Source organism: Pseudochaenichthys georgianus, chromosome 21 (genome assembly GCF_902827115.2).
Source record: "Pseudochaenichthys georgianus chromosome 21, fPseGeo1.2, whole genome shotgun sequence".
Classification (NCBI taxonomy): domain Eukaryota; kingdom Metazoa; phylum Chordata; class Actinopteri; order Perciformes; family Channichthyidae; genus Pseudochaenichthys; species Pseudochaenichthys georgianus.
The window spans coordinates 26354012-26377195 of record NC_047523.1 but is presented as its reverse complement, the minus strand read 5'-3'; the positions used below and the strand labels follow the sequence as shown (position 1 = coordinate 26377195).

The 23184-nt window shown below is 40.3% G+C and overlaps 1 protein-coding gene and 2 long non-coding RNA genes across 3 annotated transcripts; 1 reads left to right on the top strand and 2 right to left on the bottom strand.

Moving 5' to 3' along the window:
* Positions 1–920: 920 nt before the first annotated feature.
* On the bottom strand, positions 921–22926 carry LOC117467031 (poliovirus receptor homolog). The gene is made up of 5 exons (XM_034110591.2): positions 22694–22926; positions 9232–9570; positions 8819–9121; positions 5014–5107; positions 921–1365 (listed from the first exon to the last, which is right to left on the bottom strand). Exons 1-5 carry the CDS (start codon positions 22761–22763, stop codon positions 1143–1145), a joined length of 1029 nt encoding a protein of 342 aa, XP_033966482.1. The 5' UTR covers positions 22764–22926; the 3' UTR covers positions 921–1142.
* Positions 17079–19469, top strand: LOC117467032 (uncharacterized). Its single transcript, XR_004554328.2, has 3 exons — positions 17079–17272; positions 18299–18388; positions 18933–19469. It is a non-coding gene; the product is annotated as an uncharacterized lncRNA (long non-coding RNA).
* Positions 19558–22687, bottom strand: LOC139436005 (uncharacterized). Its single transcript, XR_011645203.1, has 2 exons — positions 21983–22687; positions 19558–20914 (listed from the first exon to the last, which is right to left on the bottom strand). It is a non-coding gene; the product is annotated as an uncharacterized lncRNA (long non-coding RNA).
* Positions 22927–23184: the final 258 nt, after the last annotated feature.

The window sequence follows — 23184 nt, the reverse complement described above, 5'->3', positions numbered from 1 at the left end:
ATCTATTAGTATAGGACATGCTTGCCAAGAATGGTTGACCTATATAAGTGATTTTGAATTGAATTGAATTGAATTGATATTAATCTGGAGACCCTATATTCATTAAAGATTACTTTTTTTAAGTTTTGTTGACAGTATACTTATCCAGACACTGTGTCTTTACAGCTATAGAGATCTACTTGGTTAGTAATGATGTAATCTTCACAGAACCAGATTATAGAGAGCACACGTTCTGCAGAACTGCAAATCCACACTATTGAACGCTTGTCCATTCCCATGAAATATTGTATATATGATGCAGTGTTTCCCCTACCATTGCCAATGGAGCCCCACGCCCCCCCTGAAATTCAACTTGTTAAAAAAATATATATCTTATAAAATATATTATTATATATATACGCTCAGGCCAGCACCCCCCCCAAAGCAAGTAAACCTAGGGGAAACACTGTGATGTGTCATTAGTCAAGCATTTCCAACAAGTGCTGTCAGGCCTCAGCTCAACTCTCTCCGCCTACCACAATGAGACACAATGAGACCTTCATAATGTTTTTTAAACAGTTGGACAGACATTCTTGGAGATAGACTGAGCACTTCTCCAGACATAATTTCATTCTCTTACATTTTCATTTTTTTATCAACATGTTTTATATCCCATCTTGTATTCATAAAGCTAGCACCTTCAGCTGGGACACATATTTTATTTTTCTATTTCATTTGAGAAATACTACGTCGACCTTGAAGTTAACAGCAGTTAGCAAATAGGAAACAGATTAATTCAAAAGATAAAACGTCATGTTCCTCAGACCTCATGATCATTTCCTGCAGTGGAGTGTTGGCTGAAAGTAAACCATATTGCATTTTCTAACTCTCTCATTCTCAGGGATGGAGGGTGAAACGGACATGCCTTTAGCTCCTGGGCAGATACCGAAACATTCCAAATCCCACAAACACCATTTTGTGTCCTGGTCTGACCTTTTAGGTAGTCATGGCTACAATAGCTCCACAGAGAAAGATCCAGGAGTTATCCAAGTGAAATAAATGCTGTGATTCAACTCCAAGAATAGCTGTATAAGCTTCTCCTTTGTACTCCATAGGTTACACTTCTAACAAATTCATTTTGCAGCAATACCTCCACAAAACAATCAAAAACAAAAACACAGAATTAAGAACAAATGCAAAAACCCAATAAAACAGTGACAGACCTTACCTGAAGCCACAGCCACATACACACAGAGCTGTTGTTGTTTACTTCCATGTTGGTTAGATGCTTCACACTGGTAGAGGCCATTAAGGTCAGGGGTCATTTCCTTGAGCCGTAGCACTGCACCCTCTCTGACAGCAGACTGAGGCCACGGGAGGTCGATTCTGGAGAGAGGCAGAGAGGATAACTCGTTTTCACACGATTTAAAACAAGTATTTTTGGTATTTAAATGACATGGGGAAATAAAATACATCAACGTATCGCCTTGCAGCTTGGCAACAACTGTAGGGAAAACAAAACATTGTTGGAATCAAACATTAACAAGATCTTACAAGTTGAAAGAGGAATAAAGTTCAATCAACATTTGTTGTTTCAGCAAGTTAGGACAAAGTAGCCTGTGAATAAACAACATAGGCTAGTGCTGGTCATCTACACTGCTATCTTCCTATTGTAACAACCACACTAACTTCACTGTTAGACATTCCCTAATTTAATCTACATATTTTAGGCTATACTTTAGCTACTCACCCTACATTGTGGTTTTCCACTTATTTTTCGAGCAAGTCACTGGCCTCAAATGTTGCCTTTATAAACTTTTCAGATTTTTCTGATGGAAGATGGCCAATGTAGTTTGACGATTTAAAGGTTTATTGTCATAACACATACGCATTACGCAACTATGGTTTGATTATGTAATGTATGAAAACTTACAACGCAAGTTCCTCAACAGTGCAATTACAAGACATAAATAAGACAATATATATAAAAAAACAACAATAAAAATCCAAATAGCGCAAGCTTCCAGAGGCCTGTACGACAAAGCCGGTTCAACATAACCTGGATATGTTTGAGTTACCCGGTTTATCTAATCCAAAACAAACGCGCTCTCGCTAAGTGGTCCTAAGACGCTGGTTATCAACTCGTTAACTCAAGCCAGCTTTTCCCTATCTAGTTAGGTGCGCGTTCACATGGGTGGTCTACCTGCATGTGCCATCCGACCTCTGCAGCTCATCCAGAATGCAGTGGCTCGTCTGGTCTTCAACCTTCCTAAATGTTCCCACACCACTCCGCTCCTCCGCTCCCTCCACTGGCTTCCGGTAACTGCTAGAATTCACTTCAAGACACTGGTACTTGCGTACCATGCTGCGAATGGATCTGGCCCTTCCTACATCCAGGACATGGTTAAACTGTACACCCCAGCGCGTGCACTACGCTCTGCATCAGCCAAACGACTCGCTGCACCCTCGCTGCGAGGGGGACCCAAGTTCCCATCAGCAAAAACACGTGGGTTTGCTATCCTGGCTCCAAAATGGTGGAATGAGCTCCCCATTGACATCAGGACAGCAGAAAGCTTACACACCTTCCGGCGCAGACTGAAAACTCCTCTCTTTCGACTCCACCTCGAGCGATAGAATTACTAACAAAGAACTGCTAACAGAGCACTTATATACTAATAAAGGACTGGCTTATCTATAGCCACTTGAAATGCTTGGCTCTATGAAGCCTGATGTACTTATATGATTCTGTTTTCTTCAAGGTTGTGTCTTCCTGGTCGAATGTACTTATTGTAAGTCGCTTTGGATAAAAGCGACAGCTAAATGCAATGTAATGTAATGTAAAAGGGTGGTATTTGGAGCATTCAACCAATCACAAACATGGAGAAGCGTACTGACAGCGCAGCGTCATACTTCCTGAATGAAAAGTCAACTATCATATTAGACAATGAAGACGTTAAACTTTAAACATCCATGACTTAAACACTTTATCCAGGATCAAAGCCACATAGCTGCACCTGCAAGGAGAATACAGCTGGTAAAAGAAAAAGTGTTTGAATGCGTACATTAACAGGTTTATGATATCACTGCCCCGTCTAAGACACGATCTGACTTTAATTACATTTGTCTCGAGTGTTTCGTCAACTTAATGTGTTGCTTAAAATAATACTTCTGCATACATGTGACACTGTAACGGCCCGTCCACACAGCGGCGTGCGCTGACGCTTGCCGGCGGGCGTGTCTGAAACTCGACCAACAACCAATCACATGAATCTCCCGCCCCTGACACACAAGCAGCGGTTTGATTGGCTAGAGCTTGTACTGGCATATGATTCGATTGGCTGACGCCTCACCGAGGCGTCAAAAGTTGAACATTGCTCAACTTTTGCAGTGAGCCACGCCAGCTACGCTCCACGTTGCTTCCCACGATGCATTTCGGCTAAAAGTGACGTCACCCCATTCAAAGTGAATGGGGAAGCGTCAACGCACGCCGCTGTGTGGACGGGCCGTAAGTGTTGCACGGCCATACTGTATACGGCTCAAGAAGCTGACTCAGATAAGGAAATATATGATACATTATGATGTGATATGATGTGATATGAATGATAATGGGACACATCAACGTCTGCACTCACAGTGCCGCGGACTGTACGTAATGTTACTTTGATCCGGTTACTTATATTGTGGCAGATATTTAAGTAAGCTTTCTTAACGCTAATGTTATAATAGTCAGATTGCTCTGAAGATGGAGGTGATATTCTATTAATTTTCACGCTCACAGTCGGTGATTTTTGCCGGCCGTCTTTTCTGCAACGGCAATTTAAACTGTATTTCCTTTCTCCTGTAATATGACTTGATCGCTTTAAACTCCGCACACTGAGCTCTGATTGGTCAGCAAGCGGTGCTTTCACTGACTTGATCTCTTAGCCTGCAACCTAACCTGCTCCGGACCAGGTTAGCCGCTCAGCATAAGTTACCATGGAGATCTAGCCCGCTAAAAAGAGAACCAGCGTGGTACCGGAAACCCAGAGTTGTACCTGAAGTTAGCTCAGGTAAAAATCCGGCTTCGTCGTACAGGCCTCTGGAGTCTGTGTTGAACCTCCACAATCAGCTCCTGTGTGTTGCTGCTGTGAGATGAAGGTTGTTATCCTGGCACCGAGTGTTACAGCCGCAGCCTTCTCTCCCCCACTAATGTCAGGGTTTGGACCTCCTCTCTGTACTCCGTCTCGTGTAGTTTGGCTCGTCTATTTTTTAAGGACTGATGGACCCATGTTGGCTAAAAACATGTTGGCTCAAAGTCTGAGGCTCCAAGTTCACTCCTGACCAGCACTGATTATAGTTTAGTTTAGCAACAACCTTATAACCAAGGCTGATGCTGCTGATATCACATAGGTTCATCAGCCGGTGGAGTTTGCTGGAAAACAAAACGAATTTATTTGCTGACAAAATAATTTCCATGACGCTTCAATCTTCTCCTGAACTAATCCTTTCAACAGGACATGATGATAAGCTCCGTTTCCGAGACAACAAGTCTGCACTGATAATGGTTTTATGGAGTCAACATATGGACAGTGGAGCCACCTGTGAACCATATGCAAACAATGTGTCGTCTTTCTGGAAACAAATATTGCTTCGGGTTGGAAACGAGAAACAAGAGCTGAAAGGAGAGCGCATTATTGACCAGCTGCAAGCATATATCTATCTACACATTATAATTAACCTTTTCAAATGTCCTTTTACTGCCATTCAAACATTTTGGGATATGTCTCTAGAGTTTTGAATTCTTTAGACAACGCTTTTTATTGGAGCACCATGGAGGTTCACTACAGCTAAAACAATAATCCAAAATGTAAATTTTACAACACACTATTTAAATCCTTCAAATACATTTGGCTAGTTGCACAACTCTTACCATCCGACCATAGATTGTGAGAACAACAAACCACACAGTTCTTCAAGGTTAAACATATTATATATACAATATATTGTTTGATTAAGATCCTGTTCACTGAAACCAGTTTATTCAGATAACAGCACCTGCTCCAGGTGATGTTTGCAGGTGGATTTGCTTCAGCCTCACATATAAACGAGCCTTCAGAATTCTCAAGAATGGTCACTTCCATCGGTGGAACTGCAAGAAACAGGGAGAGAGAATAAGCGGTCATTGTTTTAACTTTAACGTACTCATTACAGCTGAACCATTACACTGTTATCATGCTTTCTAAGGCACCTGATTTAAGGGATTTTAAAAACCTAAACCTCATGGATCTCTAAACTGCTGAATCCTCTTATCTACACTACTTTAGCTGCAGTGAGAGATTATTGTTGACTTTTCACAGAGAGGCTGCTGTGCAAATCAAGGGCAGGGTGATACATTACATAGCAAGCAAGCCAAGTATCTAACAATAGACAGAGGAAGCTGCAGGCTATTGCAGGAGTGTTTTATGTAAATAGAGATGTGTGTGGGGAATTCCACTGAGACAGTAAATCCTTGTACACGGAACTGTTCGAAAAATAACACTTTAAAGTTGTTTTGTTGTTTGCATCGAGTCATCTTCTCCATTAGCTGTTTTAATACACATTATTATTTTCTCTTTTGATAACCTTCTGTTGGGAAAATACTGAATGTACTCTTTCATATCAGAGTAGCATGATGCATGCATGATTACATGGATGAAGCTCATGAGACACTGTGTTGAGCATACGATAACTATGTTCCAACGATTAAACATGACGGCACAGCCCCTAGAGAGATAGGCATATGACTGTCATGTTTATTGCTTACGTGGGCCTTAGCTAATCTGAACTAAGCGAATACTGCTTTGAACCGGTATACATGTATCTTGTGACTGAATAACACCCTGTCTTGTATATAAAGCATGTGAAGGCAAGGCAAGGCAAGTTTATTTATATAGCACCTTTCAGCACCAGGCAATTCAAGGTGCTTTACAAAAATGAAAGACATTCAGATAAAGGCATTTAAAAACAGTAAAAGATAATAAAAGAAAGACAAAAAATGAAAGACATTAAGAAAATGGCATTTAAAATCAGTCATTAAAAAGATAAGCTAATAAAATAAACATTAAAAGATAAAAGTTACAGTGCAGTCTAAGATATGAATAGTTCAATTATTTCGGTTCTTGATTTTTTATTTATTCACAGAACCTCCCTTTGGATATCCGAACATTTCCGTCCCGATTGTTCATTTAGACTGATTGTTTTCACCATGTTATGCTCGCATGACATCCACAATCGGACCCTCAGGAGGGTGTACTAGCCCCCTACTCTGCTTTGCGTTCCATAACAAAGTCTTTAAGTGTTACCTGAACACCCCGTGTTACCAAAACACTATTTTTCACCCGTCGGTGATGTGATACTTGTTCCTCAGTACAAATCACCCAAAAACTGATCGTAAACCCTGAAGGACACTGTTCTGGGAACTAGTTGTCCCATGCAGCTCTGTGTGTGATGACTACTTCCATTCTTGCAAGGATAATAAATACATGTATCCTGAGTAGTGGCTGGCAGAGCAGATGAAGATGGAGACCCCTTAAAGAAGCAGCCAAAAAAAGCAGCCAAAAAAAGTATGGTATGTTCAGTTCTGTTTCAGTCTGTACATTATGTGAAATCTAACCGCTCAAAATACTGCAGTTGACTAATTTGATTAGTTGAACACAATATGTGCCATTATACAATATGTGTCACTTTAGTTCTTCCATTGTAGAAATAATCGCCAGTAGAACAGCAAACTTGCCAAACATGCCATAATTTACTTGAAAATGTGTTGTAGAGAGCAAGCAGTTGTGCAAGCATTATTACATGTTAAGAAACCAAGTATAAAACCCGCAGTTATTACATTTTCAAAGTAAAGTAGCTTTGCTCAAGACTGGAAAAATACAGCCTTGTGGGATTTTCAGAAACCACCAGCAGAGTTCATACCGCAGGGATGTCACAATGAAAGAGTAATAAATAATTTAGACATGTGGATGGTTCAAAGCAGTTCACATTGTGTCTTCTTTTTTAAATAGAAAATTGTATCTAAACATCATCATCATCAGGAAGGCAATTTGGAAAAAGCACTGAAGAAAAAACACCTGCACCAACTCTGACCTAATGATTTGAACATTTTTATAATTTAAGTCTTACTTTAGCAAAGTCCTTCAACTACACAAACTTTCCACAAAGCGCTTGTTTGAGCTTAATTAATGTTACCTGTCCATGAGGCCTGACTAATGGAAAGAAGACAAGACAAAGAGACAGTGAAATATCCAATTTAAGTTCGTTGAGTATATCATGTAAATAAAATAAAAAACAATTATAATGAGAAGCGGACATGATGTTCATTTATTAAGGCTTCAGCTGCAAAATAAGTGTAGAAATCACTGATGCAGCCTGTGGATGATGTAGTCTCCATTTCCCTCACACCTCAGGGGCCAAGTATTGCACGAGTTCTGTGGCTACCACTTCATGTCTTGACATGTCTGAAGCCAGAGGGAACATTAAAACGAAACACACCCATGCCAGAAAAGCCATTATTTGAAAAGCTTTTAAATGTTTAATGGCTAAGTATAGAAGCAGTATTGAATGACTCTCTTGTGGAATCATTAGGGTGCACAAACAAATGATATTACTTTTGAGAAGGTAGAGTCTTGTTAAAGAGGCCCTATTGTGTTTTTTGGGGTTATCCATTTACTGAAGTGTGTTATTTGCATTTGTGTGCATGTGAATGGTCTGTAAAGGCTAACATATTTAAGTTATCTCCAGAGTTTCTTTTTTGACCTAAGCACATACAGTAGTCATCACATCACTATATGCTTCTATTGGCTAGCGCTCCAAGACATTAAGGCTAAGGGGTGGGACATCTCTCAGCGGTTGACCAATTACATCAGAGCCAGCCAGCTAACCAATCAGAGTAGACCGGGCTATGTGACAGACAGAGGGGTGAAAAGAGGTATTGCAGCACAGTATGGGAAAAAACTAAACAAAAAAACATGTCACATTAGTAGGGCTGAACGATTAATCGATTTGAAATCGCAATTTGAAATGATGCGATTATCAAATCGCGAAGCCTGCAATTCTTTTTACAATTTGTTTGTTCTTCTTGTGTGTCAGTCATCCACACCAATCAGAAGTGCTGTGGTCCACATGTACCAGCCATTGTTAACCAATCAGAAGTGGCCCATGATAGAAGGTGATAGACAGATTGATCCAATCACCTGCCAAGTAGTTTTGAAAGTGCCTGCCCTTTCCAAATGGCTTCCAATGGAGCTTTCCTAGATGGTTTGGTGAAACAAACCATCTGAGTCAGGTTAGTAATGCTCCATCACATGTTTTACATCTATTACAGGGTGAATCTTAAACTGAAGCTTGACTTTAAAGCAACCCAACGGAAGTTTCATGTAAGTTTAGTTATTTTACTCGTAGTGCGGGCTGCGGGGGCGCTAGAGACGGGAGCACGTTGATACGACCTTCCTAGCCGGAGATATGGCCGCATTTTACAATACACTTCCGTTGGGTCGCTTAAAAAGAAATATCGCAAATCGAATCGCAATCGCAATATCTGTCAGAGAAATCGCAATTAGATTATTTCCCCAAATCGTGCAACCCTAATTACAAGCACAAAATACAAACGTGAACCTGAAAATGAGCGTAATACTCTATGTCCTTTAAAAATCTAATCTCCAGCATTGCTGGAGATTGGGCCTTCAACCAAGTCAGAGGCTCAATCCGCAAAAGCCACTGACAACATCCTGGTTTTCATATTATTAATTAATGATTCCTTAGATTGAAAATGGTAATATGATAAAGAATTAGAAATGTAAGACAGTATTTGTATACCCACAGTAGAGCTGTATGGTGAAGGGCAGGGTTTCTTCCATCGTCATGGCTGCACTGGTGACGACACACTTGACCAATTGACCGTCTAATTCTCTGGTAGGTACTCCAAGCACCGAGCTGATTGTGGTTGTAGTACTGTTAGCGTTCAGGGTGGAGGTGGTTGATTCTCTCACTTTTCCTGCCAGAGCACCAGTGAGCCAGCTTATTTCTGCAGGAGGCTTTGAACCAGCAGCCGTGCAGGTAACAAGAGAAACCTCTTCATTACCCAAAATAGGATGATCATCCTTCAGGATTGTCACCGGAGGCACTAGGAGGGTAAGAATACACAAATAAGTCAGCATAAAACCATAGAGGTATAAACATTAGTCACATTTGTATTCTCTCAGTAATGTTTGTATGCACTGTATTATAGCCTACCAAGCAAATTTAGAGGTATCTCAGTCTTGTGAATTCCGCTGGGAAACAGCGTGAAGATGCAGGTGTAGGTGCCTTCGTCCATCAATGTGACTCCAAATAACTGCAGGGATCCATTCTTGGCTTTTAAGTCCCCAATAAATGTAAAACGGTCATCATGTCCATTGACATAATATGATCCTGTCTTCAAAATTGTAAGGAAGTTATCGTTCTGAGGAGTTTCTCTGGTCTTCTTCTGCCAGGAAATTTGGCTGAGTGTTTCCGTAGCGCCGATAAGTTGGCAGGGAAAGTTGGCAGTCCCTCCTTGCACAACGGTGACGTTTCCTCCAATCACCTGAAGCGCTGCAAGATGCATAAAATCTCATTAGGCAAAAAATAAAACAGAAGGTACAAACCATAGGGCTCTCCTATGAAGCAAGGTGAGCAGGATTGTGTGGTACATTGGTTCAAGGTTCAAGTTCAAGGCTTTTATTGGTCATACGAACATAGCTACAGTGTAGTTATGACGATGAAAATCTTAGGTCACAGGCTCCTCCAACAGTGCAACACAATAAAACAGAAAAAAATAGTGCAAGTAAATACAAAAAGACAAATTGTAAAAAAAGTGAAATAGTGCAATAAGAGTCTATATACAAGTTATTGGAATATGATATATTAGATAAATAATTTCTAAGTAGATTAATGTTATGGATGTTGTTTCAAAGTGCAGGTGTTTAATAGTCTTATGGTCTGTGGGATGAAGCTGTCCCTGAGTCTGGTGGTTTTAGTCCGGATGCTGCGGTACCGCCTGCCAGACGGCAGCAGACAGAACAGTTTGTGGCTGGGGTGATGGGGTCTTTGATAAGGGCTTTCTTCCTGAGCCGCTGGGAGTAAAGATCCTCCATGGATGGCAGCTCCGTGATGAGCCGGAAGCCAGAGCTTTCCATGGTATGAGGGGGCTCTTTTTAACCTGGCTATATTTCTATAGCAATGTATGCTGCTGACCTAGTACTCATTTAAATGTCATAATAATAGTCAAATTGAAATGGGCTTAAAAGAGACATTTAAACTAGTTACTTTAAAAAAATAAATCATATTTCAGTCAATAGTGTCAATATGAATAATACAGATTCCCAGCTGAAAGAATAAGTTAAGTATGAAAACGTGTCAGCTGTAACGTAACATTATTGAACAAAGATGTAGATGCATTGTTTTGCGGTTATTGTGCCTCTTTCTCATTTCTCCTAGTTTTTGCTTTTTAAAAAGTTCATATGATGGGACAACATGCAGAGCCATTATATATAAAAAGGTGGGAGAAGTGATAGAGCCTTTGTTTGAACATGTGTCTTTTAAGAAAATGTAAAGTACTAAAGTAAACACTCACTACACCTCATCACGTTTCTAACCTTTGCATCTCATAGTATGTGGTTGAATTTGCTTACATAAATACTTCTCTGGGAGGAGTACTCAGAACTTGTACTTGAGTAAAAGTAGAAAGTACCAGAGTGTAGGAATACTCAGTGACAAGTAAAAGTCCTGCATTAAAAAAGTCACTCAAGTAAAAGGTACAAAAGCATACGCATCAAAATAAACTTAAAGTACAATAAGTAAAAGTAATCATTAAGTATCTAAACAAAATAAATGTAGTGGAGTAAAAGTACACGATTTACTTCTGAATTGTAGGGGAGTAGAAGTACAAAGTAGCATACAATGGAAATACTCAAGCAAAGTACAGAAGTATCTCAAAATTGTACTTAAGTACAGATTGAGTAAATGTAGCCTACGCAGTTACTTCACTGCGGTCAAGCCAGCCCGCACATTATATTGCGGTGCGCGAATATCCTATGCATTACGGTAGAGGTCTGGAAAAACTGCCTTCAAAATAAAAGCACTTACTCGGTCAATAACAAATATACCAAACATATTCATATATACTGGAGATTAAATTAAGAAATATGTACTATATGTGATCAATAATAATTTAAAACAAACTACGTATAACTACCACATTATAATTGAGTGAATGTAAAACTTAAGGAATTTAAAAAGACTGTCAATCATCAACGACTTATTTCACTTCAGGGTGATAGCCGGACACCATCTAGTCACTCAGAGAAAATCAGGACATTCTGATGTAGATTTTCAAAATAAAAGACCTTTGAAATCTCTATTATATGAGCTATCTCTATTATATGAGCTATCGTCTCGATGTTGAGATTTCAAAGGTCTTTTATTTTGAAACTCTACATCAGAATGTCCTGATTCTTTCTGGGTGACTAGTTGGGGTGTCCTGCCATCACCCTGGAGTGAAATAAGTGTTTGACAATGGAGGGTTTCTGTTTTATCCTTATCTAAAAACAGAGGGATGATAGTTCATATAATAGAGACTTCAAAGGTCTTTTATTTTGAAACTCTACATTAGAATGTCCTGATTTTCTCTGAGTGACTATTTGGGGTGTCCTGCTATCACCCTGAAGTGAAATAAGTCTTTGACACTGGAGAGTTTTTGTTGTATTCTTATTAGGGCCGGGACTTTAACGCGTTAATTAAGATTAATTAATTACACAAAAATTAACGCGTTAAAAAAATTAACGCATTTTAATCGCACTTTAATCGCACTTATTTTTGCATAGCGGAACGTTTCTCACTGGATGAGTTTCAGGCGTACCGATTATACTGGAGCACCAACTAACGTTCATGACTTCAGCATGGGACTTCAAACAATAACAAACCACGGTGAACAATAGTCAAACATGAACGAACAAGCTGATGAGACCGCTTTGGTCTCATCAGGAAATTCATCAGGTGGATGGGAAATTTTGTTTTAAAAAACGGACGGATGGAAGCTTCGATAAGAGCACGGTTGTGTGCAAATTATGCAAAAAAGAATTTGCATATCACCGCAGCACATCAAGCCTAAAGTATCACCTAAATGCAAAGCATGTAGCAGCTAGCGTGGACGTTAGCCCGACTCCGAGTGCAAGGAACCACACCCTGACCCAACCCACACTTAACCAGATGACTGGTTTCAGGGCTCACTGGATTGTACTCGACTGTAGACCACTTGGAGTAAAATCCATGTGAAAATTGCTTCTCACTGTTCTCAGGTCAAATATGTATATTTGATTAAAAATGCAATTAATTTCGATTATTTAATTACAAAGCCTCTAATTAATTAGATTAATTTTTTTAATCGAGTCCCGGCTCTAATTCTTATCTAAAAACAGCGGGACGACAGCTCATATAGAGATTTGAAAGGCCTTTTATTTTGAAACTCTACATCAGAATGTCCTGATTTCTTCTGAGTGACTAGTTGGGGTGTCCTGCTATCACCCTGGATACGAACCAGCATGAGCACACCAAACTACTAATTTGCTACAATTAAATACATGACAGCAACAACACACAAGTGACCACCAACAAGTGGACTGCAACAACCACAACACACATGGTCCAACTAATGTGCACTGCAGATACCACCACCTAAAGTCACATACCACAAATTACTGAACGTGCATTTATTATAGCTCCACAGAGTGGCCAAACAAAAAGTAGAGTCAAAAGTTCCTGTGCAAAAACTGGGAAAACAAGCAGTAGTGAGGCACCCCAACCCTGAGCTGTTGATGGAGATGGCCAACTAACCTAGCCAGTCTTCAGGGGCTTGCCGAGCCTGAGGCGACTTTAAACGCTGAACTCAGTGCATCACCGAAGACCATAGATATAGCCTAAAGCAATACACTGAAGCATACCCCACTCAGGATTACCATAAAAAATAAGAAAGGCAAAACAAAAGTGGCAAGATCTTCAAACCTGCCCGGTGACTAACTAGTCAGGGTGCTCCACACTGAAATTGCAAGCTGGTGAAACAATTACATGCCCAACTAAACAAACAGCAACAACCACACTTTAACTCAAACAAAATCTCTCCACAAAGCAAATGGCCACTAGATACAGACAAATGCTTACAAATTGACCACACCTCATGGACATTCAAATCCCGGATGAGACCCCATTTGTTACGCCCCACCCTTAAAATGGCCCTATGGGGCTAGCAAAATTTGACCACTGACCCAAATAGAACACGAAAGACACCTTTAAAATCATCAAATCCATAGGATTTATTATAATCAACACATCAAATGTTTAATTATCCATCCTAGGATGAGAGGCAAAACCACAGCAGTCCCCACACCAGAGGCCTCTCTCTTCTGCTGCTGCACTGGAGCTTTTAAGCACTTCCTTCTCCAGGTGCACCTCGTCTGAACCTCGTTACAGCAATGCAGCACACCTGGGTAGAGGAACCAAAGGGAAAAAGAAACAGGGAATACATACAGCCGTAACAAGCCGCGTTCACACGCAGTACTTTTCCCACTTTAGTTCCGATATAGTTCCAAAATGTCGCGTTCACACCAAAAATTGCCGGAACTAAAATGAGTTCATCAGAACCTTTTGTACCCCCTTTTCCGTCCCTGCTAGAGAGCAGGTACTTTCATGGGAGAAAAAGGTTCCTATGTCTGATTGGCAGGGCGGAATGCAAACCACGCCCCGTAAAACTCCCAAAACGTTTTGTGAAGCTGCCATTTTACTATCCTTGCATTAGCATTATTAGCATTAGCATTAGCCCAGCGCAGAAACGCAGAGAGACTAACTTATGGCAACAGAAAATAAAACATGGGAGCGGTGGAGAGGAGGAGGTGTCGGCGTTCTGGCGATTTACTCGGAAGTCCCCGGAGTTGGGGACTTCCGGCCGGGGACTTCCGGCAGCAGTATACGCCATGGAGTTGTTTGCGGCCTGCCAGTAAACCCATAGCAGAAGAAGAAGAAGTGACGTCAGCAGCTTCATTTGCCTAATCCTCCCCCAGGGACTTATTCCGGTGTGAATTTAAGAGTTCTCATGAACTAAATTCTCATGAACCTTTGTGGGAAAAGTACTGCGGTGTGAATGCGCCTATAGATACTGGAGAGTTTTGGTTGTATTCTTATCTAAAAACAGCGGGACGACAGCTCATATAATAGAGATTTCAAAGGTCTTTTATTTTGAAACTCTACCTCAGAATGCCCTGATTCTTTCTGAGTGACTAGTTGGGGTGTCCTGCTATCACCCTGAAGTGAAATAAGTATTTGATGATTGACAGTTTTGTATATATTCTTATCTCAAAACGTATACGCAAAATTATTTTATTTTTAAACTCCTTAAGTTTTACATTCACTCAGTTATAATGTTGTAGTTATACGTAGTTCGTTTTTATTACATTATATAGTATATATTTCTTAATTTAATCTCCAGTATATATGAATATGTTTGGTATATTTGTTATAGAGTGGCGAAGTCCCTCCCCTTCCGGGGGACCTCGATGGGACCTTATTTCGGAGAAAAGTATGTATTGAAGTCAATGGAGAGAGAAAGATTATCTTTTGATCCCGTTTGACATGTGCAACGAATTACACATATTATGTTTGTCAATTTAAAAGATAATTTTGCAAGTCAAAAAAATAAAAATGTGCCGTAAAACTGTGAAGTAACACATTTGTTTGTGTGAAGCGCTCAATGAACTACAACTCTGGTCTTGCATATGTCACCAACACCAAGATGGCCGTCACGTTAGCACATTTCAACTCTTTCTTTCAGAATGAAGCGAAAAGTATTAAAAGAGGTGAAAATCACTACAAGTCTGGCCATGTTGAGAACTGTACATACGCAAAAGGGGAGTTAGTCGGTTCCAGCATGCGGACTGGTTTTACAAGGTTTCGGTGAGTAACACGAGTGTAATGTGTAACGTTAATGTCAGCTAGATAAATTCACTTACTCTGGGATTTGTAGTCTTTCTAGTTGTGTATTTTTCATAGTCTTATATTTCAACAGTTTTAAGACAAACTGTGACTTTTTTGACATGGAAATTATTTTTTAAGATTGACAAACATCATATGTGTAATTCGTGGCACAATTCAAACGGGATCGAAAGATAATCTTTCTCTCTCCATTGACTTCAATACATAATTTTTCAGAAATAAGGTCCCATGGGGCGGAAGTAGATGGGCGTGACTTCGCCACTCTATTGACCGAGTAAGCGCTTTTATTTTGAAGGCAGTTTTTCCCATGGGAGCCTGCCTGCAGACCTCCACTCTCAGGACAGTTCCGGTGCAGACCTCCACTCTCAGGACACCTCCACTGTCAGTACAGGAAGTGACGATTCTGACGTGTTTTTTTCCCGCCCACCGAAGGACTCATTTGATGGAAGTTTTCAAATCACAATGGAGACTCATCACGGAGGTGATGAGTCCGACCACCGTGCACTTTGGGTCGGCCTTGGTCAAGCCCTTTTGACCCCCCCAGCCTGGTTCTCGTAAAAGTTTTTCGCTCAAATGACACCATGGAGGAATGTAACGGGAGTTGACAGGGGACTCTGCCCTCCTCACGAGTGCCTATTTTCGGACACTTTTTTTCACTTTTCCCCGGTTTTATTATTTTTGTGGCTATTTCACCCGGTTTCTACCGGAGACTGCCCGGTCTCGGGTGTCCCCCCACGGCCTGTGTCCAGCCCCCCCCCCCCCCCCCCCCCCCCACACTCATCCATATATTAACGGATTTTGACAATTTTTGTTGCATTTTTCTCCTCTCCTCTCACTGATCGAATGGCAAACGCGACCCACTGTTGGAGGGCCTCCGCGCCGGCCGATATGAAGCGTGACCAAGACGCACCGTCCAGGGGTCCCACGTGTCCCGCAGCGGGGTGGAGGTTCCCAGCTGGAACCTCCCCAGCTCCGCCGCGGTGCACCCGGCAAACACGGTTGTTTCTCGAACCTTCCACTGTTGTCTAGCGGGTGTAACTAAAATACAAGATGTCGTAGGCTATTTATATATATAAATACATAAATAAATATATCTATATAGATATAGATATATTATATATATATATATAGATAATAAGTGTCAGTGCTATTTTATGTTGTATTAGCGTGCATTTCCTGTTCGGAAAGTGGTGCTGTACTGAGAGTAAACAATACAAGCTGTCCCTATTTTTATATATATCTATATATACTTTATGTATATAGTAAGTGTCAGTATGATTTTATTTTGTATTTGCGTGCATTTCCTGATCGGAAAGTGGCGCTGCGGCTTTACTGATAGTAACTACAATACAAGGTGTCCGTATATATATATATATATATATATGTATATAATAAGTGTCACGATCCGATGTTATTTTGTATTTACGTGCATTCCTGTTTGGAAAGTGGCACTGTACTGATAGTGGTGATTTTATTTTGGAATTCTTAGCGTGCACTTCCTGTACTGACAGTGGAGGTGTCCTGAGAGTGGAGGTCTGCACCGGAACTGTCCTGAGAGTGGAGGTCTGCAGGCAGACCCCTATGGAAGCAAACAAGAGACATAAGTATTTGAATTTGATCAGACACCGAATTTATAGCATTGAAAATAATTACTTTGAAAATCATGTATCTGAATGTTTTTTGCTCCGAATTTACCTATGTGAAATAAAAATGTTGAAATTCAGATCCCAAAAATTCAAGTGAAAAAAATTCGAAGTCAAATATTTCGGTGTTTAAAATTCGATGTAAAAAAATTCGGTGTATAAAATTCGACGTTAAAAATTGCGATGCAGCATCATCCGGGCTACTCAGACAGGATAAGCAATCGAGCCCGAATGCAATCAACCCGACTTCTGGGGGACAGTGCTGTGAAGCTCAATGCTGCAAACTGTAGGCGATGGATGCATATGGGAGCAATTCTCGTAGACCCTATGTTAAAATGTCCAACTTAACATCAGAAAATGAACATGTTTATAGCCTGGATCCACAAAACATATTCTGTATATAGTTAGATTCCCCCTTCATGACAACAGGGCTGCTTCTCCTGGCTCCTCTGTCTCACTGCTAGCTCCGTTAGCTCCATTGGCTCCGTGATGCTACAGCGGCTCAGCTCATGAGGAGAACACTACTTGAACTCGGCCGTGTTTGTTGTGTTGGCTCCTGGTGGACTATTCGTCATGCAAATATAGGATTTATCTGCGGTTAAAATAGACCGACCGTGAATGCAGTTTCTTGGGTAAGTCAACCCTGCATAAAGTACATAAAGTACTTATGTTATGTTACTGGTGTTTTTATTAAGCTAACGTTAATGAATGTTTAGAGTTGGGTTAGCATTTGAGCAATCGTAGCTCCATCTGTGCTAACGATGCTATGCGTAGCATCCCTGAGTGTATACCATTAAGTGGGATGCTACTGTATACCAAAAGGCTTCTGTGCGAGGTTGCTAAAATAAGGTCATCCTTGTACGTTAGATAGTTAGGTTACTGTATGCATTGTTAAGGTTCGTTTAAATTCGCTATGCTCTACTATAGCATACAATAGACTAGCTAACGTCAACGTATTGTTGAAGAGAGGCTTAGTGTATATTAAATCAACCTCACAATGAAATGTGTGTATCTTTAAAATATGAGCGTCACATTTCAAGATGGTCCAGAAATAACGCTCCCTTAGATATTGTAATATGGTTTGTTGAACTGGAGTTATTTATTGCAGCTAACCGCCTATCCGACGAACGACACAAACATTGTTGTTTTTAATATTATTATTACCAATGCCTCTTTTAATTGTATTATCCTCACACTTGAGAAACAGCCTCATCGTGGCTGTAGAACAGAACATGTAACTTAATGCCTGCATTTAAGGATGATGAATAGCGTAGTCAATGCTTTAGTGACAAGGAAATTATTTGTTTAAGTATTAGATATGACGTTATCTGTGACTTCAGTGAAAATTAAGCTTATCCATTGCATTTGTTCAATAGGTGTGTGTCTTACCCTTACGTGTGTGATACATATGAATATGGCATATGAAAACAAATTAATTTGACTGACTCATGAAAAACTCATCCAAAGTAACAGTAAAATAAAAAGGACATACACAATAATACTCAATCAAACTGATACAGTATAAGGACTGTGATATCCAGCAATTTCTTAAGTATAACAATAAGATTATGACCTGTTTTTAAAAGAAGATAAAAAGTAGTTTGTATGTAAAGAAGTCTGTAACCCACGCATGTAACTTTACATCTGTTTGTTCAAAGTGTCCTTAAGGTGATCCAGATAGGCTGGACCAGAGGAGGAGAGACAGATCTGGACTCCTAGCAGCAGAGAACTTCACCACCGATTCCAAGGTACACCTTTTTCATACTTTACAAAGAATGCATAAAGTAATGACTCTAATACACTGATAGACACATGACTAAATACTAGACCACCTGCACATCAGTGATGTTGAGTGTACTTTCTTAGAAAAAGGTACATTTACATTTTACCAAGCAACATCACTTTTTTGTTCAACTTTCACATTTCAATGTATTTAAGGAAAAATTATTGAACATAGTGAGAACTATGACCCTTTGTCTCTGCATACTGACTGTAAAACAACATGTTAAAAGTGATTCTTTCAGTGAGACAACCAAACAGAGCAAGCTTCTACAGTTGCACTAAGTTTTGATAACAGTTAAATATTATTTTAATAATACATTTATTTCAATGTTGATGAATTTAGAACGGTTTATTCATAATCTGATTATTTTTGTAATACACTGTTGGATTTAAAAAAACACATTAAAATAAAAAAATCATTATATTTATAGCCCCTGAACAAACAAACACACCTCTTTCTTAAATAACACACTTGCTCTGCAATAATATGTGTTTTGATATTTCTGTTAGGAAAGGACACGCCTGAGAGACAGGACTGCTTCACCATGTTCTCTTTCTCTGAGGGTCCAGAAGAACATCCAAGAGGGAAAGGAGAAGCTGATATGATGAGATTTAAGAGCAGTACAGGACATTCACTAAGAGACACTTAGGCCCTTTCTCATTTCACTAATTGCCCTCCTCGAGACTTAGTCCCGCCCACAGGAGATGCAAGCGGAGGAGCACCGAGGAGAGAGGAGGAGAACCGAAGAGAGAGGAGGGGAAGCAGCAGGCGGTTAGAGAAATGAGAACTTCTCTCCTCTGAGCGGTCATTTTAAAGAGACGTCCATTAATGATGACAGGAGGCAGCAGCCGCTGTCTGATGGACAGATGTGTTCATGACCACTTCTATATTTACTTTGATTCATTCACAGTGCGGTGTCATGAGACAATAACAGGCTACAGATGCGGACATATACACACACATAGCCTATGTATATATTTATATAAATATATACAATTTCAGAATCAAACGGAGCACTCTCATAATAACGTAACACTATCAGAGACTGGATATACCCAAATAAATGGTGCCAATCTTCAGTCAGATGTGAATGTGTAACTTAACATTTTCAGTAAGAATAACGGACAAAAGGAGTGCAAATGCAAATACAATTTATTGAAATGTGAACTAAAAGTTATCAAGCATGAACCATCACAATTTTTTTTAAATAAAAATGAAATAATATACATAAGTTACACTAAATGTTAATCTGTTAATTGATTAAGTAAACACATTTTGTCAAATAAAGTGACAGGCTAGGCCTGTGCAGGTGGTAACAGCTATGCCCAGCATGGGCTAAGTTCTGTCGGTGCAGCTGGTGCAGGTCCTCCTCCCTCAGGCCGGGGGCCTGTACTACGAAGCTGGTTCAACCTTACCTGGATATGTTTGAGTTAGCCGGTTGGCTTAATCCAAAACATACGCGCTCTCGCTAAACGGTACTACGACTCTGGTCATCAAGTGAATCGCTCAAGCCAGCCGTGTCCTATCTAGTTAGGTGCGCGTTCACATGAAAGGGGTGGTATTTGGAGCATTAGACCAATCACAAACATGGAGAAGCATACTGACAGCGCAGCATCATACTTCCTGAATGAAAAGTCAACTATAATATTAGACATATGAAGAAGTTAAACTTTAAACATCCATGACTTAAACACTTGATCAGGATCAAAGCCTCAGAGCTGCAGCTGCAAGGTGAACACAGCTGGGAACAGAACAAGTGTTTGAATGCGTACATTAACAGGTTTATGATATCACGGCCCGTCTAAGACACGATCTGACTTTAATTACATTTGTCTCGAGTGTTTCCTCAACTTAATGTGTTGCTTAAAATAATACTTCTGCATCCAGTACGTGACACTGTGAGTGTTGCACGGCCAGATACGGCTCAGCTGACTCAGATAAGGAGATATATGATACATTATGAAGTGATATGCCGCGGACTGTACTTAATGTACTCTGATCCGGTTACTTATGTTGTGGCAGATATTTAAGTAAGCTTTCTTAACGTTAATGTTATAACAGTCAGATTGCTCTGAAGATGGAGGTGATATTCTATTCATGTTCACGTTCACACAGTCGGTGATTTTTGCCGGCCGTCTTTCCTGCAACGGCAGCTTTTCTGTATTTCCTTTCTCCTGTAATATGACTTGATCGCTTTAAACTCCGCACACTGAGCTCTGATTGGTCAGCAGGCGGTGCTTTCACTGAGTTGAGCTCTTAGCCGCTAAGCATAAGTTACCATGGAGATCTAGCCTGCTAAAAAGAGAACCAGCTTCGTAGGACCGGAAACCCAGAGTTTTCCCTGAATTTAGCCGGCTAAGCGAAAATCCTGCTTCGTAGTATACCCCCCTGGTCCTCCTCGCAGGGAAAGACCCTCAGCCCTCTCTGGCCAAACCAACAGACAGGACGTTCATAAAGCTGAGGTCTCCCCCAAAGTCTCTAATCATCCATCCTGTGAATATGAGAGGGGAACAAATAGTGTAATAGATGCTTTAGACAATAAGAAATATAAAGTTAACTGTTGAGTTGCTCAGTTGTTTTAGATTGACAGGGTTTAATAATACAAACAAAAGGAGAGGCACTGTAAAATAAAGATTGGTCTTTCAATAAATTGTGTTGATTTTGTCTTTTGAATTGTTTGTCTAAAGTCAAGTACAGAACTGTTACTTATAGTTTGAATGATAGTCTGGTTATAATGTTTGGAGGAGGCATCACAGGTAAGAGCACCATTTGTTGTGTTGCATCCACAACAAATCAGATGTGTGTGTATTTATTTATCTACTATTTCTTGAATCATTACTGTCAGTCCAAAACAAGAGATTTTGTTTTAGTAAACATTTTTTCAAACATTCTCTTTTCCACTACACTATCTTGAATATTTTAGTTTTACATCACTACATTTATCTGACAGCTTTAACATTGTAAAGGTGTCACTTCGGACTCTGGGTAATTATGACAGCATGTCCTACTATTTTGAGAGTTTGAACAAACCAGACCTTCATCTATTAATGTAGAAAATAGTCAGCACATTAAACCATTATGAAAGTAATCATTAGTTAGCTCATTGTTCGAAATGAGCTCCAACTACAACAGTTAAGTCAACTCGTGCATCGGTAATAACAATAAAACAAATTATATAATAGTATAACTTGTGTCGACTTTAACAACACTTTCCTAATTATACTAGCATACTTTTACTAAAGTAACATTAACATGTTTAAATGCAGGGCTTTTGCAAGAGAGTATTTCGTATAGTGTAGTGTCTATAGTGTCTACTTGACTTAACTAACCGAAGTGATCGTTACGTTACTTTGCAAACCGTCACCCCCCCCCCCCCCCCACACACACACACACACAAAGGACACAGTAACGTTGTGATTCACTTCAATTAATGATAACTACGGAGCTTGCTAACAGCAAGGCACAAGGCTACTTCACTCATTTAGCTAGCTAATGTAAGATACAAATGCTGTCGAGCCCTCACTGCTTGTAAAATAAAGAGCACAAACTGACTACTTACCCGAGCGGCGAGCCCTGCTGTTCTCCGTAATTTTTCTCCCGGGTTGTTGTGATCACATGACTGACAAAGCCGTGCTCTGATAGGCCAGAAGTCGGTTTGATTGCATTAGGGCTCGATTGGTTTTCCTGTCTGAGTAGCCCGGATGATGCTGCATCGCAATTTTGGACATCGAATTTTATACACCGAATTTTTTGACGTCGAATTTTTTTCACTTGAATTTTTGGGATCTGAATTTGAACATTCTAATTTTTTTCACTTGAATTTTTACATTTTTATTTCACATACAAATGCAAATGCAAATGCAAATGCATTCAGATACATGATTTTCAAAGTAATTATTTTCAATGCTATAAATTCGGTGTCTAATAAATTTCGAATACTTCTGTCTCTTGTTTGCTTCCATAGACCCCTCTCGTTTTTCCAGGCCGCTACCGTAATGCATAGGATATTCGCGAACCGCAATATAACGTGCGGGCTGGCTTGACTGCGTTATCCCAAGTGGACCGCAGTGTTACTTCCCAGTAAAAGCAGCTCCTCTTTGTTCTCTCCTTCGATATGTAAGATGCGTTCTGCTATCGTGTTTGAACTGTTTTTGTGTAAGCAGCTCTATATTTTATTCTACCGTAGGCTACCTATAGTGTAATGTGTAGATATAGAGCAAGTCATTTTATTTGAAGGAAACATCGAGAACTATTAGCTTGTAAAGCTTACCTTCGACTGTGCTCTGAATCAACGTAAACACCGATAAGAATACTGACGCTGCCGTAGAAACGCCGTGCATTATGACATAGATTCCCGTTAAAGTTAAAACAATATTTGTCCGTCCATCCTGGATGTAATCATAGCACAGTCATCACTTCACTCTGCAAGCGGCCATCGTCACGGAGGAGCGTCTGTGTGGCACGAGAGAGAGAGAGACACACCCACCCACACACACACACACACACACACACACACACACACCCCCCCCCACACACACACACACACACACACACACACACACACACACACACACACACACACACACACACACACACACCACACACACACACACACACACACACACACACACCACACACACACACACACACACACCACACACACACGGGGGTTTGTTAATAGCATCTGGCGCTAGATCGGAGCTAACGGAGATTGGCAGCTGTGTCAACAGGAGATGGCTCCCCTATCGGACTGAGATAACG

Excerpts from the sequence above, each read along its gene's own strand:
- LOC117467031 (XM_034110591.2), bottom strand. The coding sequence starts at position 22,763 with ATGCACGGCGTTTCTACGGCAGCGTCAGTATTCTTATCGGTGTTTACG. Across the intron at positions 9,571-22,693 it reads GATTCAGAGCACAGTCGAAG|CGCTTCAGGTGATTGGAGGA; the intron begins GTAAGCTTTACA and ends TGCATCTTGCAG. Across the intron at positions 9,122-9,231 it reads GATACCTCTAAATTTGCTTG|TGCCTCCGGTGACAATCCTG; the intron begins GTAGGCTATAAT and ends TTACCCTCCTAG.